Genomic DNA, 19,950 nt, shown 5'->3' with positions numbered 1-19,950 from the left:
CATTCTTTTATGAAACAAATACATATGCATATGTATTTGTTTAACCTCTGTCACTAAGTTTCCTCATCTGTAACATGGGAATAGCAATAATGTCTACCCATAGGATTGTCAGAAGGATTCAATGAGTTAATATACGTAAGAGGCTTACAACAGAGTTTAGTACACAGTTAATGCTCAATAACTATTATTATTGTTAATAATAATATAACCTGGCATCCAAGTTACAGAAAGGAGATCACCTGATGCTTCAGCTCAAGGACTTTATAGTTTAGTAGGGGGAGGCAATTATACCAACAAATATGTGCCCCGAGGTAGAGAAGGGTGCAGAGGAAGCAATGGTCAGTTTTGCCTGAAGAAATTAAGGAGGGGAGATGACCTTGAGTTAGTCCTTTCAAGAAACTGGACGGATTCATTGGAAGGACATGCAAAAAAGAAAAAAAATGGTGGACAGGGAGCTTCATCTATTTCAGTCAGAGAAAGTAAAGCAACCCAAGGCATAGAGATTAGAAACAGCTTGGAATTCCCAGGGATTTGTAATCCAGGTAAAGCCCAGGAGAACAGCAAAATCCCTCCTGTTTGAGAGGTAGACAAAGGCCAGATCACAGCAGGTTAAAGGATGAGTTCCAGGGTGCTGCCTTGGATGTATGGTGGTGCCATTCAGGTAGTTGGTGAACTACAGGAGGAAGAACAGAGTGTTTTGGGGAAAGGAAGGTAGATGAGATGCACAGAAGACATTCAGGCAGAAATATCAACTAAGCAAGTGGACCTATGTGTTCAAAAGTACTGGGCTGTGGGCCTCCGTTTCCTTATTTTTTTTTAAATAAAGGGCACAGAGAATATAACAGTGCCTAGTTTCCAGGGTTGTTATTGGGACTAAATGAGGATATGATGAATGTAACAGCACCTGGCCCAGGGACTTGCCCATATTAGGTGCTGAATACATGGCAGATATTATTTCTACTGTCTCTTTGCTTTTCCTCCCTCTGCTTTGTTTCTTGTCTCTCTTCTTTTTCCTCCTCTTTAAAAGAATTGTGGTAGGGAAGAGGCACTGAAAATGGGCTGTGGTTGCTTGTGACTTCCTGGCCTCCCATTAAAATGAGCTAGAGAGAGACTTTCAGGCAAGTGTAAAGAAATCCTGGAAACATGGCTCCTATCCTGTGGATTCAGCTTTACGGGGATCTTCGCCAATGCCTGGCTGAGAGGCGGTCTCAGGGGGTTGAGAACTCTATTCTTAGAGGTCTGGTATCTGGGAGACTGAGAAAGCCTTTCTTAAGTCTCCCTGCTGGGCCACGCTGTATTCACAGATCATCTTCAACTCCTTCTTCCCCACCTACTCCTTCGCCCTCACCTCCTTGGCTTATCTCTTGCTAGAAAATGCACCCAGCTCCAATCTCCGTTCCTTTTAGCTTCCTCCCTGAGAAGACATTGTGACCTCGCTGTCCTTGCTCGTGTTACCATGGAGAGGTAGGAGGATAAATATCGCTTCCAGTTGCCAGCTTTTTTGTTTTCTCCTTTCCCTATCCTTTCCCTCCTAGACAGCCTCCAGCCCCAATCCCAGTACCCGTTTCACCACCCTCCCCTGGAGAGTTAGCATAACCGGAGTAAATAGGTAATCAAGCAGTGTGCTTGCAAGCCTTAATTTTGGGACAGATAAGGAACTGAAATTAATTGGAATTATACCTGCTGCTGCTGGAGGCTGAGGGAGGCGCCCGCCGGGGGCGAGGCCAGCTCTCTCGGCCCAGGGCCCCGCCCCACCCCCTCCTTCCTCCCTCCCTCCTCCTTCTCAGCCCCACCCTTCTCCACCCCTCCCACTTTGCACTCTCCTCTAGCGGCCGCCTGTCCTTTTTAAGGAACTCCACCCTAGGTGGAGTCCTCACGATAGTCACACCTCTCCTTTGGGCCTAGCAGGGCCAGAGAAAGACGGAATCACTCCATCCACTCAGGTTGCCCAGAGAGCACTTTAGGTTCTGACCCGCGTGGGGCGCGAGGTCCCCCGTGGGTCAGCTAGGTGCCTCCAAGGAACCCCGCCCCAGAGAACCCGCACGAGTTGCTGCCATTTTTCGCTGAAGCCCCTGCCCTGGGGCTGGTGTTCTTCTCTATGATTCTACCAATCGTCGGCATTTTTCTCCTCCCTTCTTTCTTTTTAGGAAGGCGCTGGGGTGTGCGGCGGCAACGGCGGCGGTGAAGGGATCCTCTTGTGGTATCTCCTCGTGGGTTCCCGGCTTGAAGGATTTCTTCTCCGCCTCAACTTTGTGTTCAAGTAGTGCTTTGGGGGTTGGGTTGGTTTTCATAGCCCCCACCCCCGGCCCTCTCCTTTTAAAGGGTGTGTGGAGTTCAGAGGATGGGTGGAGAGCGGGCTTGGCCGGAACTGAATTGGTGGAGGTAAAAGGGGAAGGGAGGACCTTAAGCTCTGGCCACTTCGGCCCAGCGAACCCACTTTATTTTTGTCCAAGGAAAAGCTGCAGGGGGAGGATTCTTTTCAGAAAGTCTACTCTGCCGGCCCCTGATTTTTGGGTTAGATGCTTGAGAGCTTTGTTTCCCTTGTTCCGAGAGTGGCCCAGCTGGGTCTGAATCGACTCCCTCCTCCCCTTTCAATCCCCTCCTCATTTTCCAGCCCGGAGAAAGAGGGGAGTGGGGGGCCAAGAACGAGAAGACGGGAGCGCGTCGCCCTGCGCGATGTCAGAATGGGGCGGGAGTGAGGGGAGCAGCTCTCTTGCGATCAGCTCAGGAGTATGAGCCTCCCGGAGGACGGCATGAGTTCTGGACACTTCAGGAGTCCTCGGCTAGTGACATGGTCGGTAAGTGACTCTGGGACTAATACCCACCCACTCCCACCTCTTTCTTTTAGATTTTCTCCCCCTCTCAGTCGCCCTGCTCCCCCCCCCCCCCCACACCCCACTTGAGGTTTCAATAGTGGGGGCGGGACCGAAAGGTTAAGAACACGGTATGGAATCAAATGAAACTCAAGGGAAAATGACTTTACTAAAGGGTTGGGCAAAGAGGAAGAGGGGCTAAGAAGGAGAGAAGAGAGCTTGGTGGAAGAAGTGAAAGGGGGCAAGAATGGATAATTTGTCTAGTCTAGTCTGCCCTGGCTCGGCACTCCCAATACTCCTTAAGCGGTAAGGATTGTCTTTGACTTAACCGCACACAGCCAAAGTCACAACCAGAGAGAACAGGATTCGCAAGGCCAACGCTCCCAGGTAACCCCCTGAAACCATAGCGGGTACCTAGAGAAGCTTCTGAAAAGAGGGAGGAGGGGACAGTGGTTTAAGGTGCAAAGTTAGGCTATTGGAGGCACAGAGTGAGGCCTGGAAGCAGCTGCAGGGGAGGAGCTGCTTTGGGCGTGCCAGCTCTTTAAGGAGGGGCTGAGCTTGGTTGAAGAAGGAAGCCAGAGCGTAGGTTCTGCTCCGGCCCTTTAAGACGTGGCCAAGGCAGTTGGTTCGTCTGTGTAGGTGGAAGACTGATTGGGCCGAGTTGCTATGATTGCTGAAGTGAATCTATTTGTTCAGCCACTTGGCGGAGCTGTCTTTTTGTGTTTTTGTTGTTGTTGTTGTTTGTTTGTTTTTAACCCTAAGAATTTGGGAAAAAATAAATCACATCCAAACAGGTGGCCGAAGGCGCCATGTCTTGTTTCTTTTGGTATTGTCTTCATCGTGAAGAAAGGCATTTATTAAGCACCTGTCATCCAGTGTGGTAATAATTGAGCAAAAAGAATAACCTTTAAATTTGGATTTGAAACTGATGGAGATTGCCATGGTTTGGAGTAATCTGCTTTAAAACCCTAGTATCACCACTTATTAGCTACATCACCCTGGGCTTTGTTTTTCTCTTCCATAGAATGCAGATTAGTAACTCTATCTCAGTAGATATTTGGGTGGGTGAAATATCTTGTGTATGTGGCAGAGGTTGCCACTTGTATCTTAGTTTAACTTACTTTTTCTACTCAGTTTGGAACTCTTTTTCTGGAGCACAGCTGATAAAATTAGTGTTTTTCTGTCCTTAAAACACCTTCCAGATGTGGTAAAAGGAAACAGGAAGACTGAATTAGTTTGTCCAAAGACGGAGGTTAGAACACAGGTTTTATTTGCTTCTGATTTAAAGTTGTTTCCACTAGACTTCATCACTTCTGAAAGAAAGGGCTACTAGCCTGCCTTTCCTCTCATTCTTTGGGCAACTTAACCAGAATGATATAACCAACAGGACTTTTGGACAACAGAAACAAGTGATTCATAAGTGACCTCATCCCATTCTTCAGAGTTATGGGGAAGCCCTTATGTGAGAGTTGTTTCCCTTATTCATACTCTGCTTAACAATAAGATAGTAATCATACTAGATGATCATCTATGTCAATCATCCTAATCAAATTTTGTTGCTGGGGACACAGAGAATGGGTGGGGAGCAATGTCTTCAGGTAAGCCTGGAGGGCAGGCAGGCAGAAAATGTAGGAAGAGTAGAAATAATAACTTCAAAAGTAAGAATGACAGGTGCATCTATATAGTCCACCCTCAAGACCAACTTACTTAATGGCTGTACCTTCAGAGCCCTCAGGAGCTATACATCCCTCTTGTTTAGACTTTTCAGGACACATTGGAAATTGGGAAAAAAACATGAAGCAGACTACCATCACCACTCTCATTGTTCTAATACATGCATTTCTGAGATGGGGTTCTCATTGGCTGAGTTAAATGAATTCCAATAACCAAAGTAGCAAACAGAGTCTAGTCATCTTTGATCTTGCCAGATTGTCTGTGTCTGGTGTGGTGGGGGCAGTAGATGATCTTCTAAGATCTAGCTTTACATTGCCATGATTTTGTGAATGAAGGAAAATTTGATTAGGATGATTGACATAGATGATCATCTAGTATGATTACCATCTTATTGTTAAGCAGAGTATGAATAAGGGAATAACACTGTGGTATTGGGCTTATTTGTTTATTCAAAGACAGTATGAGATCATGTTTGGTATTCTTCCTGATTTTTTTTTTTTTTTTGACACGGTGTTTCACCCTTGTTGCCCAGGCTGAAGTGCAATGGCGTGATCTCGGCTCACCGCAACTTTCGCCTCCCGGGTTCAAGCAATTCTCCTGCCTCAGCCTCCTGAGTAGCTGGGATTACAGCATGCACCACCACACCCAGCTAATTTTGTATTTTTAGTGGAGACAGGGTTTCTCCATGTCGGTCAGGCTGGTCTCGAACTCCCAGCCTCAGGTGATCCATCCACCTCGGCCTCCCAAAGTTCTGGGATTACAGGCGTGAGCCACCGCATCCGGCCTCTTCCTGATTTTTATATGCTAATGTTTACTATCCTCAACTGAGTTTCATCATTTAGCCTCAGTTTCCTCCTCTCTAAAATGATGTGGTAATTTGTGATTATAATGTAAGTAAAGCATTGAACCCAGTGCCTGATATCTAATATGTTTCATAAGTTGAGGGTCTCATCATTTTTGTTATTTAAAAAATTTTCTTTTGTTTAAATACTGCTGTGTGTTTGCAGAAGTGGAATATAGACAGGAAGCTGGATTTAAATATCTGAAAGATGCTAGATGCTCTGTATAATATACTAAAAGATGTTATCTGTATATTTAGACAAAGTAGATGTGATGTGGGCAAACCAAGCTCTAGGATTATTAAGGAGCAATAACCTAACTCAAGAGCCCAATCCAAATATTTCAAATCACTAGCAATTTGACATTTTGTTGTAACCTCACACTCACCATTTCTAATATACAGCCCATCATCACCTCTGGACTCTTCACTCATCCCTCATTCAAGACTCTTCACTTCTCTGGTACTGCAACTTATTATGACCATAGTAATGGTGAACTGATTTAAACTCTGTACTTTAGTTGTCCCATCTGTGCATTGGGGATAATAATAGAAACTACCTCATAAGGTTGCTGTGAGGAATAAGTGTGTTAATTTTGTAAACACTTAGAAGGCAGCATAAAAGTGAAGCAGTGGGAAAATGTAGCTGTTGTGGTACTCATGTCCCGTGCTCAAATGCTGGCACTAAACTTTCCCCTCTTCCTCATTTTCTCATTTAATTAGATGCTCCTGAATAACCTTTCTACTCACTGCCTGAGCAGTGGCTCAGGAGCACCAAGACAAGGCATCCTAGAAGAGTCTTGGACCATTTCAGTTTGTAGAGCTCCAGAAAGTGAGGTTAATGCAGTAGCCAATTCAACACTACACATCTATTCTAGGATCTAGCTACAAAATTAAGGAATAGGTGTGTTATTATTCTTTTAGCACCAACTGTTATGTATATTTATCAGAACTAGTTTAGCAAACAAGAAATAAATATATTCACATCACATCCCCGCCCATCCTAACTGAAGATGAAACAACCCCATCATTGAACATATAGGAAGAAACAAGAGATGGAATAATTAGCTCCAAATAATCAAAGTTAATATATGCTCAGCATCATGTAGACCTTTCTGAAGACACTGTATTTGTGATATACAATATTTCAAGAAAAAATGGTAAATAGAAGAGAAATGCAGAAAAAATTGAAAGAAACTCTAGAGAAATAATCAATTTTTAAAAAATAAAATGGAACTAGATCAAGAAATGTAGATGATTACATCTGGCAAAAAGGGGGACAGGGAAAAAGAAAGCTGGCCTGATAATTGTCTTCAAAGGCACATGTTAGGTATTTGGAGAAAGCAGAACTGCTATGTCATTTACAGGACATCATGGTCAACTTAAAGGGGAACTTTCGGCCGGGCGCGGTGGCTCAAGCCTGTAATCCTAGCACTTTGGGAGGCCGAGACGGGCGGATCACGAGGTCAGGAGATCGAGACCATCCTGGCTAACACAGTGAAACCCCGTCTCTACTAAAAATACAAAAACTTAGCCGGGCAAGGTGGCAGGCGCCTGTAGTCCCAGCTACTCGGGAGGCTGAGGCAGGAGAATGGCGTGAACCCGGGAGGCGGAGCTTGCAGTGAGCTGAGATCCGGCCACCGCACTCCAGCCTGGGTGACAGAGCGAGACTCCGTCTCAAAAAAACAGAAAATAAAATAAAATAAAATAAAGGGGAACTTTCTGATGGTAATCAAGTCTTTACCAAGTACCTACTAAATAGCCAACACTACCTAGTAAATAGCCAACACTATAGTAGATATTGTATGGGAAGGAGGGAGGAGGTACTGCCAGAAGGAAGAAAACAAACTTCATGGTCTCTGGCCTCTATCCTCAGTAAATTTGCAGTCTAGGTCAGATAGAGAAAACTGGCAGCCCGCTGCAGATGTTGGCCTGGTTCTCACAGTAATGTTAAAGATTAAAACAGAAACATCTAACCAGAAATGGCTGCGACATTCTTAATTGTCAGCTCTCCCTGTTATACTATTTTACTAAAATATTTGTGATATAGGAGGGCCAAGAAGTATTTTTCAGGCTCCTTGATTGTTGCTATTAAAGGTTTTGAAGATGGGTAGTTATAGTTCTGGCTATGGCTCTATCTTCCCGCATTTCCATGATCATTCATTCCTTTATTCACTGGACGTTAGTACATAGTATATAGGAGATGCTCTGCTAAAAGATAGGGATACAAAAAAAGGAAAAAGACTAGGTAACTATTGAAGGGCTCACCTGGTGGTGGAGGAAACAGACAATTCCTCTTTGTGCCAGGTACTGTTATAAATACTTGAACATATATCAACTTGATACATCCTCATAGTAACTCTGTGACCTGGTACTATTATTATTCCCATTTTACAGATGAGAAAACAGACACAAGAGGCTGGAAAAACTTTGCCCAACTTCTTACTGTTAAGAAGTCACAGATGTACCCTAGAACTTAAAGTATAATAATAAAAAAAAAAGTCACAGAATCAAAATGTGATTCTAGGCACTTACTCCAGAGCCCACATGTTTTACTACACTTTGATAGCTATGTGGAGTATTTACCAGAAGGGGAAGGAAATGACTAAGAAATGATGAAGGGCTAGATTTAAGAGATATATCTGTGGGAGAATTATTATAGCTGATAACCAACTGGCTGAAGATAGGGAGGGAGGAGTCAAAGGTGTCTGGCCCCTAGGTTTTTAGACTGATAGACTGGGTTTATGGTGGTGCTAGAAATTAAGATTAGAAATATAAGAGGTGGAGCAGGTTTGTGAACTCATGGGGTACAAAAGTCCTATTTGATACACAGGAGAGATTCTTTGGGCCAGAGTTCAAGATTCTGATAATCAACAATAATAATGGTAGTGATAATAGCTAGTTGAGAATGTTTTATATGCCAGGATTTGTTTTAAGTATATTTATATGTACAGTTATTCGTCATAGAACGTACTAACATAAACCTAGATGGTATAATCTACTACAACCTAGGCTATATGGTATAGCCTATTGCTCCTAGGCTACAAACTTCTATAGGATGTTACTGTACTGGATACTGTAGGCAATTGTAACATAATGGTGTGTATTTGTCTATCTAAACATAGAAAAGGCACAGTTAAAATATGGTATAAAATATTTTTAAATGGTGTACCTGAACACCACTTAACATGAAGGAAACTTGCAGAACTAGAAGTTGCTCTGAGTAAGTCACTGAATGAGTAGTGAGTGAATGTTAAGGCCTAGGACATTACTGTACCTTACTTTAGACTTTTTAAACAATGTACACTAGGCTACACTAAATTTATAAGCAATTTTTTTCTTATGAATTAACTTAGCTTACTATAATTTTTTTTAGCTCAAAACACAAATCCTGTACAGCTGTACAAAAATATTTTATTTCTTTGTATTCTTATTTTATAAGCTTTTTTTATTGTTAATTTTTTTTTCTTTTTTTTTTTTGCTTTTTACAAGTTTTTGTTAAAAACTAAGACACAAAGACACACATCAGCCTAGGCCTGCGAGGGTCAGGATCATCAATATCACTGTCTTCTACCTTATATCTTGTCGCAGGGGTAATAACGTGCATGGAGCTGCCATCTCCTATGACAACAATACCTTCTTCTGGGATACCTCCTGAAGGACCTGCCTGAGAATGTTTTATAATTAACTTTTTTTTAATAAGTAGAAGGAGTACACTCTAAAATGATGATAGAATGTATAATGTAGTAAATACAGAAAACAGTAACATAGTCATTTATGATCATTGTTCAGTGTTATATACTGTATATAATTATATTGACTGACAGCACAGTCAATTTGTTTACACCAATATCACCACAAATACGTGAGTAATGCTTTGCACTGTGACATTACAGCGGGTATGATGTCACTAGGTGATAGGAATTTTTTAGCTCTGTTATAATCGTATAGAATCATTGTCGTATCTATGAGAACACTTGGACACAGGAAGGGGAACATCACACACTGGGGCCTGTCATGGAGTGGGGGAGGGGGGAGGGATAGCATTAGGAGATATACCTAATGTAAATGGTGAGTTAATGGGTGCAGCACACCAACGTGGCCCATGGATACTTATGTAACAGACCTGCACGTTGTGCACACGTGTACCCTAGAACTTAAAGTATTAAAAAAAAAAAAAAGAATAATTGTGGTATCTGTCTATGGGTCATCATTGACTGAAATGTCATTATATGGCCTATGAATGTATTAACATGGAATGTTCACATTAACTCTGTTAAGGCAATACTGTGTTCCCCTCTTTTGGCAGGTGAAGAAACTGAGGTTCATAGAAGCTAATGTAGTTTCTCAGAATTACTCTGCTTCCTCAACCCTGCTGTCTCTTAATCCATAGGAATCGAAGAACAGATTGGAGATGGCTCTCTTAAGTTGTACTTGCTAGAAATAATGAAGCCTGTTGAAGGTGTTGTGTGAATGCAGAGGGAGAATCGAATCTTCTCCACTCCTACAGATGTTTCTGGCAGCAACAAAGAAAGCTCTCCTGGCATTTTGGTGCCCCCCTGTGGGCTGTATGAGAGTTACCTGACCTCACATTCTTTTTCCACCATCACACCTCCTTTTCCTGTCGTAGAAATCAGAAAAAGCTTAGCTACCCTCTCCACCACCTCTCACTTCATAGTTAATTACACCTCAGGCATCTTTCATGCATAAATTCTCTAATTTTCTTTCATTCTTTTCCACTCTTTTCCAATTTCTGTACTTGAGAAAACACATTCCCTCACTCTCCATTTCTGTCACTGTCATCAAAAACCTTCAGAAATGTGATTAAACACCTACCATGTACCAGGCAATGTTCTAGGACCTTGGAATACATTAGTGAAAAAAAACAAAGATGAAAGTATCTGCCTGCAAGGAGCTCAGATTCTATTGGAAGTCAGTTTTCTACTATTGTTATTACTTACTACAGTTCCTCCATTAACCTGTTACAAGAGAAACTTTAGACAAATTACAGTTAACAATTTAATCGAGCAAAGAATGATTCATGAATCAGGCAGCCCCCAGAAGAAATAATAGATTCAGAGCAACTCTGGGGCTGCCATGTAGTCAGATAATATTTATGGACAGAAAAAGGAAAGTGACATATAGAAAATGGAAGTGAGGTATAAAAACAGCTAGATTGATCACATCTCAGTATTTGCCTTATTCAAACACTTCGAGTTGTTGACTGCCTGTAATTGGCTGAAACTCTGTGATTGGTGCAAGAGTAGCTTACACTCTGTCTACACATCCAGTTAGGTTATGGTTCATTATGGATGGGGAAACCTTTAGGCTGAACTTGAAATATGTAAGGAGGAAGCTTTAAGCTAACCTTAATTTAACAAACCCCACCCCCAAGTTCCATGGAAGCCTTAGGGCTTTGCAGAGGATAGTCTGAAATCTTTTAATCATAGATGGACAAGTTGAGGCTTAGGAAAAAAAAAAAAAAAGGCCTTGCCAAAGATTACGGGATGTGAATGCTGCACATCTAACTCCCAGAAAATCTGGTTGAGGAAGAAAGCTAGTAGGTGCTTCTAGTATGAATGACTGATGGTTTAAGGCAGCTGAATTAGGTCACCAGTTGCTTTTCCATAAGAGGAAAAACTAAAGAGGAAAGAGAAAACTGTTTTTATTACCCCACCTGGCTTGTAGATTTAAGAGATGTAGATAGATAAAATATGTCTAGAGAGATTTGGCCTTGACGTGTAAATAAGTTCACTGGGGTAAATATACATATAGAAGCTTAGAACTTAGAACTCCTTCAAGCAAGAACTAGACCAGGAAGGTAGGATACTGAAAACTGTAGCTATGCTGATGTTCCTATGAAGGCAGAGCGTGTTGGAGAAATAGGAAGAAACAGATTACCTGCATGCAGTTTGGTGGAGGGGAGTGGCTAATATTTTTGGGGAAAAGTTAGGGCCATCTTGATGAGTAAAATAAATCAGAATATTTCAATGGCTTATCAGTATCTAGCAAGTACTGAAAGATAAAGGTCATAGAACACACATAACATTAATGGCGTACTTACGCATATAGTGGGTTAGATTTTATTCTGAAAGTTGTCTTTTCCTTTTCTCTTTTCCAGATATGGATCAACTCATAAACAACTTGGAGGTCCAACTTAATTCAGAAGGTGGCTCAATGCAGGTATTCAAGCAGGTCAGTTATCAGGAAAATAGGGTACTAATATTGGGCCATAATAGTATTGAATACCTGGTAGTGATTACAGAATTTAAACTCATTTTTCTTTCTATTACATGTTTGGGGATTGAGAAGAGGTGAAGGAAGACATATTTCTAGAAAGTATATAAATACCTTGGTTTCATGTTCAACTAGGGAGTAGATCTGGCCTACAAGAAACATAGCCTCTGGAATCAAGGCTATAAAGACAAGAGTAGACCTTTAGTAGACAATAGCAACTATTTATCTAGCACTATTTCATATAGGATGAAGATTAAATGCATTGTCTTATTTAATCTTCACCATAATCCTGTTGAACAGTGTATTAATTAGTGTTCTCCAGGGAAACAGAACCAACAGGATATGTGTGTATGGTGTATGTATGTGTGTATGTACATGGAGAGAGAGAGAGATTTCAAGAAATTGCCTCATTAGATTGTGGAGGCATGGCAAGTCCAAAACCCCATCGGGGCAGGCCGGCAGCCTGGAGATTCAGAAGGAGTTGCAGTTTTGAGTCCAAAAGCAGATTGTGAGAAGAATTCTTTCTTGCTCTATGGAGGACAGTCTTTGTTTTACTAAGGCCTTCAACTGGATGAGGACCAATCACGTTATAGAGAGTAATGTGCTCTATTTAAAATATGATTATTTAAATGTTGGTCTCATCCAAAAAAATACCTTCACAGAAACATCTAGAATAATGTTTGACCAAATATCTGGGCACTGTAGCCCAGCCAAGTTGTCACATAAAATTAATCATCATTATTCTTAGTTTCCCCATTTGATGGAAAATAAAACTGGCCTTGAACACTCGAAGAATTAGGATTTGAAACAGGTTATCTGGATTTTTATATCCCAGGGCTCTGTGCTAGATGTTGAAGTCCCATCTTTCTTGGGGTTGCAAAATCACTCCATGCGTGAAACTCAAATACAATCAAAATTAACCTTGAAAATTCTTAAATCACCTATAGACTTGAGTATACAGTGTTGTATAAACAAACTTGTCTGTTTCTTTATTTAATTCATCAGATAAAGTATCTAGATTACATTTAGGAATATTTTTTTGTTATAATTTCAACTTTTATTTTATTTTTTGAATTTTTGAATTTTTATTTATTTTATGTATGTATTTATTTTTTTATTTTTTAGACAGAGTCTCACTCTGTCACCCAGGCTGGATTGCAGTGGCGCAATCTTGGCTCACTGCATCCTCTGCCTCCCGGGTTCAAGCTATTCTTCTGCCTCAGCCTCCCGAGTAGCTGGGACTACAGGCATGCACCACCACCATGCCTGGCTAATTATTGTATTTTTAGTAGAGACGGGGTTTCACCATATTGGCCAGGCTGGTCTCAAACTCCTAACCTCATGATCCGCCCACCTCAGCCTCCCAAAGTGCTAGGATTATAGGTGTGAGCCACCGTGGCTGGCTTTATTTTTAATTTTTGTAGGTACATAGTAGGTGTATATATTTATGGGAAACATGAGATGTTTTCGTACAAGCATGCAATGTGAAATAATCACATTATAGAGAATGGGGTATCCATCCCTGCAGCATTTATCCTTTGTGTTACAAACAATGCAATTACACTCTTTTAGATATTTTTAAGTGTACAGTTAAGTTATTATTGACTCTAGTCACCCTATCATGCTATCAAATAGTAGGTATTATTTGTTATTTCTAACTTTTTTTTTTTTTTTTGAGATAGAGTCTCTCTCTGTTGCCCAGGCACCCTAGTCACCAGATCGTGCTATCAAATAGTAGGTCTTATTTATTATTTTGAACTTTTTTTTTTTGAGATGGAGTCTCTCTCTGTTGCCCAGGCTGGAGTGCAGTGGTGGCTTCTCAGCTCACTGCAACCTCCGCCTCCCAGATTCAAGCAATTTTCTTGCCTCCGCCTCCTGAGTAGCTAAGACTACAGGCACACACCACCACGCCCAGATAATTTTTTATATTTTTAGTAGAGACAGGGTTTCGCCATGTTGGCCAGGCTGTTCTCGAAATCCTGACCTCAGGTGATCTGCCCACCTCGGCCTCCCAAAGTGCTGGGGATTACAGGGGAGAGCCACTGCACCCAGACAATTTCTAACTATTTTTTTGTACACATTCACCACGACCACCTCCTCCTCAACACCCTACTGCCCTTCCTAGCCTCTAGTAACCATTCTTCTACTCTCTATGTCCATGAGTTCAATTGTTTTGATTTTTAGATCCCACAAATAAATGAGAGCATGTGATAGTTGTCTTTCTATACCTGACTTATTTCACTTAACATAATAATCTCCAGTTCCATCCATGTTATTGTAAATGACAGGATCTCATTCTTTTCATGGCTGAATAGTACTCCATTGTGTATCTGTACCACATTTTCTTTATCCATTCATCTGTTGATGAATACTTAGGTTGCTTCCAAATCTTAGCTATTGTGAATAGTGCTACAACACACATAGAAGTGCAGATATCTCTTTGATATACTGATTTCCTTTCTTTTGGGTATACACCCAGCAGTGGGATTGCTGGATCATATAGTAGCTGAATTTTCAATTATTTGAGGAACCTCCAAACTGTTCTCCATAGTGGCTGTACTAATTTACATTCCCACCAACAGTGCACAAGTGTTTTCTGTTCTCCACATCCTCACCAGCATTTATTATTGCCTGTCTCTTGGATAAAAGCCATTTTGAATGTGGTGAGATGATATCTCATTGTAGTTTTGATTTGAATTTCTCTGATGATCACCAATGTTGAGCACCTTTTCATATACCTGTTTGCCATTTGTATCTCTTCTTTTGAGAAATATCTATTCAAATGTTTTACCCATTTTTAAATTGAATTATTAGACTTTTTTCTATTGAGTTGTTTGAGCTCATTATATATTCTGGTGATTAATCTGTTGTCAGATGGGTAGTTTACAAATATTTTCTCCCAATCTATGGGTTGTCTCTTCACTTTATTGACTGAATCCTTTGCTGTGCAGAAGCTTTCTAATTGATGTGATCCCATTTGTTCCTGTTTGCTTTGGTTGCCTGTGTTTGTGGGGTTGCTCAAGAAATTTTTGCCCAGACCAATGTCCCGGAGATTTTCCCAAATATTTTTTGCAGCAGCTTCATAGTTTGAGGTCTTAGATTTAACTCTTTAATCCATTTTAATTTAATTTTTGTATATGGTTACAGGTAGGGCTCTGGTTTCATTGTTCTGCATATGGATATCCAGTTTTCCTAGCGCCATTTATTGAAGAGAACACCCATTCCCCAATGTATGTTCTTGGCACCTTTGTAAAAAATGAATTCTTTGTAGATGCATGGATTTATTTCTGGGTTCTCCATTTTGTTCCACTGTGCTATATGTTTGTTTTCATGCCAATACAATGCCATTTTGGTTACTATAGCTCTGTAGTATAACTTGAAGTCAGGTAATGTGATTCCTTCAGTTTTGTTCTTTTTGCTTAGGATAACTTTGGCTATTCTGGATATTTGTGGTTTTATATAAATTTTTGGATTTTGTTTTTCTATTTTTGTAGATAATGTCTTTTTTTTTTTTTTTTTTGAGATGTTGTCTCACTCTTTTGCCCAGGCCAGAGTGCAGTGGCACAATCTCGGCTCATTGCAACCTTCACCTCTCGGCTTCCAGCAATTCTTGTGCCTCAGCCTCCCAAGTAGCAGGGACTATGGGCATGTGCCACCATGCCCAGCTAATTTTTTTTTTTTTGGTAGAGATGGGGTTTCACCATGTTAACCAGACTGGTCCCAAACTCCTAACCTCAAGTGATCCACCCACCTCAGCCTCCCAAAGTGTTGATATTACAGATATGAGCCACTGCGCCCAGCCAAGAATGTCATTGGTATTTTGATAGAGATTTTATTGAATCTATATTGTGTTTGGGGTAGTATTGAAGCGGGATATTTCCCTGACCCCTTCATGGGTGGGAACTGGAGTGCACTGGTGCTGGACCTAGCTGGCACTTTGGCACTAGCAGGGACGAATTCCACTCACTTAAACCTGCTGCATTCTAGCCCTTGTGGGACGGGAAGCACAGGTCACTGGGTGCAGGAGCTGGGGTGAGTGCCTTTGGGCACCGGCAGGAGCAAAACTCTATGCGCAGCCTGCAGCAGGGTCTGGTGGGTGCCTGCGACCCCTGAGGCCCCAGAAGGAGTGTTACAGTGCCCTTTTAGCTTTGCTGTCTATGGATGGCTTAAGCGTTAACAGCTCACCGGAGGGTCAGTGTGACAACCTTTTGCACCCACACTCAAGTTCTTGTCTGGCATCCAGGAGGAATGAGGTTACACAATGAATCGAAGGTGGCTAATGTGGGGGATTTTATTGCTGATCAAAGTGGCTATCAGTGGGAGGGGGAGCTGAAAAGGGGATGGAGCAGGAAGGTAATCTTCCCCTGGAGTCCAGGTGTCCCCATCTGGACTCCTCCCCAAAGCTATGCCGTCAAGCTGTCCCTCTGAAGTCAAGCTGCTTCTCTCCAACATCCAACTATAATCTCCAACGTTCAGCTGCTTCTCTCTCTGCCAGCTGAGCCTGGGTTTTTATGGACACAGGATAGGGGGCAGGGTCAGCCATGGGTGGTTGTGGAAAAGGCAACATTCAAGCAGGAAAACGGAAATGTAAGTTCTCACTTTGGACCCCGTGGTTCCAGGCTTCAGGGTGGGGCCCTCACCAGGGACCTGCCCACTTCTGCCTAGAATTTCCCTGCCTCCTGTCCCTGTCAGTATCGACATATCAACAATATTGATTCTTCCAATCCATGAGCATAGAATATTTTTCCATTTTTTGATGTTCTCTTCAATTTCTTTCATCAGTGTTTTATAGTTTTCGTTGTAGACATCTCCCACTTCTTTGGTTAAGTTAATTTGCAGGTATTTAATTTTATGTGTGGCTATTGTAAACAGGTTTACTTTTATTTCTTTTTCAGATTGTTCACTGTTGGCATAAAGATGCTACTGATTTGATTAGTTTGATTTTCTATACTGCAACTTTACTGAATTTGTTTATCGGTTCTAATAGTTTTTTGTGGAGTTTTTAGGTTTTTCCAAATACAAGATCATATCATCTGCAAACAAAAATAATTTGACTTCTTATTTTCCAATTTGAATGCCCTTTATATCTTTCTCTTTTCTGATGGTTCTAGCTAGGATTTCCAATACTATGTGGAATAACAGTGTTGACAATGGGCATCCTTGACATGTGCCAGGTCTTACAGGAAAGGCTTTCAGTTTTTCCCCATTCAATATGATACTAGCTGTTGGTCTGTTTTATATGACTTTTATTATGATAAGGTGTTACCTGTATCCCCAGGTTTTTGAAGGGATGTTGAATTTTATCAAACACTTTTTCAGCGTCAGTTGAAATAATCACGATTTTTATCCTTCATTCTATTGATATTATTTATCACATTGATTGATTTGTATATGTTGAACTGTCTTTGCACCCAGGGATCCCACTTGGTCAGGATGAAGGATCTTTCTAATGTATTGTTGAATTTGGTTTGCCAGTAGCTTGTTGAGGATTTTTGCATCAGTATTCATCAGAGATATTGGCCTGTAATTTTCTTTTTCCTTTTTTTTTTTTTTTTTTTTTTTTGATGTGTCTTTGTCCGGTTTTGGTATCAGGGTAATACTGGCCTTGTAGAATGAGTTTGGAAACAGTCCCTCCTCTATTTTTCAGAATAGTTTCAGTAGAACTGGTATGAATTCTTCTTTAAATGTTTGATAGAATTCAGCTGTGAAACTATCAGGTCCTGGGCTTTTGTTTTAGGAGACTTTTTTATTATGGCTTCAATCTCATTACTTGTTATTGGTCTGTTCATGTTTTGGATTTCATGGTTCAATCGTGTTAGGTTATATGTGTCTAGGAATTTGCTCATTTTTTTCTAGATTTTTCAATTCATTGACATGTAATTGCTCATAGTGGCCACTAATGATCCTTTGAATTTCTACAATATCAGTTTTAATGTCTCCTTTTTCATTTCTGATATTGTTTATTTGGATCTTCTCTCTTTTTTTTCTCATTAGCCTGGCTAAAGGTTTGTCAATTTTGTTTAACTTTTCAAAAAACAACTTTTTATTTCATTGATCTTTTGTATAGTTTTATTTCAAATTCATTTATTTCTCCTCTCATCTTTGTTATTTCTTCTACTAATTTTGGGTTTGGTTTGCTCTTGCTTTTCTATTTTTTTTCAAAAAGAATATGCAGGTATCATTGCTTTTCTAGGTCTTTAAGATGAATTATTAGATTGTTTATTTGAAGTTTTTTCTGTCTTCTGATTTAGGCACTTGTAGCTATAAAACTTCCCTCTTATGATGGCTTTTGCTATATTCCATAGGTTTCGATATGTTGTTTTCCATTATTATTTGTTTCAAGAAATTTTTCAATTTTCTTCTTAATTTCTTCATTGACTCACTGGTCATTCAGGAGCAATTTTTGTTTGTTTGTTTGTTTGTTTGCTTGAGATGGAATTTCACTGTTGTTGCCCAGGCTGGAGTGAAACGGTGTGATCTCAGCTCACTGCAACTTCCGCCTCCTGGGTTCAAGTGATTCTCCTGCCTCAGGCTCCCGAGTAGCTGGGATTACAGGCATGCACCACCACGTCCGGCTAATTTTGTATTTTTAGTAGAGACGGAGTTTCTCCATGTTGGTCAGGCTGGTCTCGAACTCCCGACCTCAGGTGATCTGCCCACCTCCACCTCCCAAAGTGCTGGGATTACAGGCATGAGCCACCGTGCCTGGCAGGAGCATATTTTTAAATTTCCCTAATTAAATTATAGTTTAATATTATTAAACATTAATAAATTCATGTTTTATAATACTAGTGGTGTATGGTGTTTGTATAGTTTCCAAAATTCCTCTTGTTATTAATTTCTAGTTTTATTCTATTGTGGTCAGAGAAGATGCTTGATGTTGTTTCAGGTTTTCTGAGTGTCTTAAGATGTGTTTTGTCACCTAACATACAGTCTGTCATTGAGAATGATCCTTGTGCTGAGGAAAATAATGTGTATTCTTCAGCCATTGGATGAAATGTTCTGTAAATATATATTGGATCCATTTGGTCTATAGTGCAGATTAAGTCTGATGTTTCTTTGTTGAGTGTCTTCAACTTTTATTTTAGATTCGGGGATACACGTGCAGGTTTGTTACATGGGTGTGTTGTGTGATGCTGAGGTTTAGGATATGGAGGTTTGTCACCATGGTAGTGAGCGTAGTATTCAGTGGTTTTTCAACCCTTGTTCTCCTCTCTCCCTCTTTCTTCTAGTAGTCCCCAGTGTCTATTTTTGCCATCTTTATGTCCATGAGTACCCAACATTTAGCTCTCATAAATAAGAACATGCAGTATTTGGTTTTCTGTTCCTGCATTAATTCCCTTAGGAGAATAGCCTCTCCTGACCTCGTGATCCGCTTGCCTCGGCCTCCCAAAGTGCTGGGATTACAGGCGTGAGCCACTGCATCTGGCCAAAGCTACCTTATTTTGAAATCTCAGTGTACCTAAGTATAATTCTAGAAATGGTTTTCTATGCATTCTTTAAGCATACTGAACTTCCAGAATTTGGAGGCACTTTGAAATTGGTTCAGTGTATAGAAAAGTCTGGATAGTAAGGGATCTAAGCACTTTTTTTGTTTGTTTCTTGGCATTTCCAGGATATCTTTTTTTTAGAAAAGCCAGAGTGCTTGTGACACATGGCCACAGCACACTGGCCATGTCTCAGGTGACAAGGGCTAGGAGTTTGTGTTCTGCAACTACACAATGCTGGCATCATTCTAGTGTGGAGAAGCCTCCTGGTTTGATTCATTATAGGATTTGTTTATGTCAAAAGATAGGATTACTGGGTGGGTGTGTAGCTCAGGGCACATATGCTGCTCTCCCTTCTCTAAATTTCTTTTTTTTTCTTTTTTTTTTTTATTATACTTTTAAGTTCTAGGGTACATGTGGATAACGTAAAGGTTTGTTACATATCCTATATCAACATACCATACAGTGAATGAGCACTTGGTTGTCACCTGCCCTTTAGTTTTCATTTCTGATTACTTCCTACAAGTGGGATGTCTTGGTCAAAATGTATGAGCAGTGTTAGGGTTAAATTTTATCATACATGTCTCTCCTTTACCCTAATTTAATATTGTTAATATTTGGCACATATTTTCACACAGCCTAATTCTCTCTCTCCCCCCCATTTTATTACTATTGTAAGTTGCATCAAGAAACTTCACCCCTAAATTATTCTGCATGCATCACCTACAAATAATGACATTGTCCTACATAACTACATCAACACTCTCACGCCCAAGAAAATGAACAATATTTCCATGATACTATCAAATTGGCTCATACATTTCTTTTTTTTTCCTTCTCTCTTTTTAAAGCTGGGCTGCATTCTGAGGCTTCACACATTTCTGTGCCACTTTTCCCCACA

The 19,950-nt window shown here is 40.6% G+C and overlaps 1 protein-coding gene across 4 annotated transcripts in view; it reads left to right on the top strand.

Moving 5' to 3' along the window:
* The first annotated feature begins 1,446 nt into the window (after positions 1-1,446).
* LOC105465862 (KLF transcription factor 8) overlaps positions 1,447-19,950 on the top strand; it is a 56,168-nt gene continuing 37,664 nt past the window's right edge. The window contains exons 1-3 of one of the 4 annotated variants that reach the window (XM_011714506.3): positions 1,447-1,464; positions 2,148-2,798; positions 11,447-11,520. In XM_011714506.3, the coding sequence (XP_011712808.1) occupies positions 2,792-2,798; positions 11,447-11,520 (81 nt within the window). In that variant the 5' untranslated portion in view covers positions 1,447-1,464; positions 2,148-2,791. Of the gene's footprint in view, positions 1,465-1,832; positions 2,799-5,185; positions 5,209-11,446; positions 11,521-19,950 lie in introns of those variants that run through there. The other 3 variants (XM_011714508.3, XM_071088973.1, XM_071088974.1) reach the window with 3 other exon arrangements.

This window comes from Macaca nemestrina, chromosome X (genome assembly GCF_043159975.1).
Source record: "Macaca nemestrina isolate mMacNem1 chromosome X, mMacNem.hap1, whole genome shotgun sequence".
NCBI lineage: Eukaryota > Metazoa > Chordata > Mammalia > Primates > Cercopithecidae > Macaca > Macaca nemestrina.
This window is presented reverse-complemented; position numbering and strand designations above follow the sequence as displayed.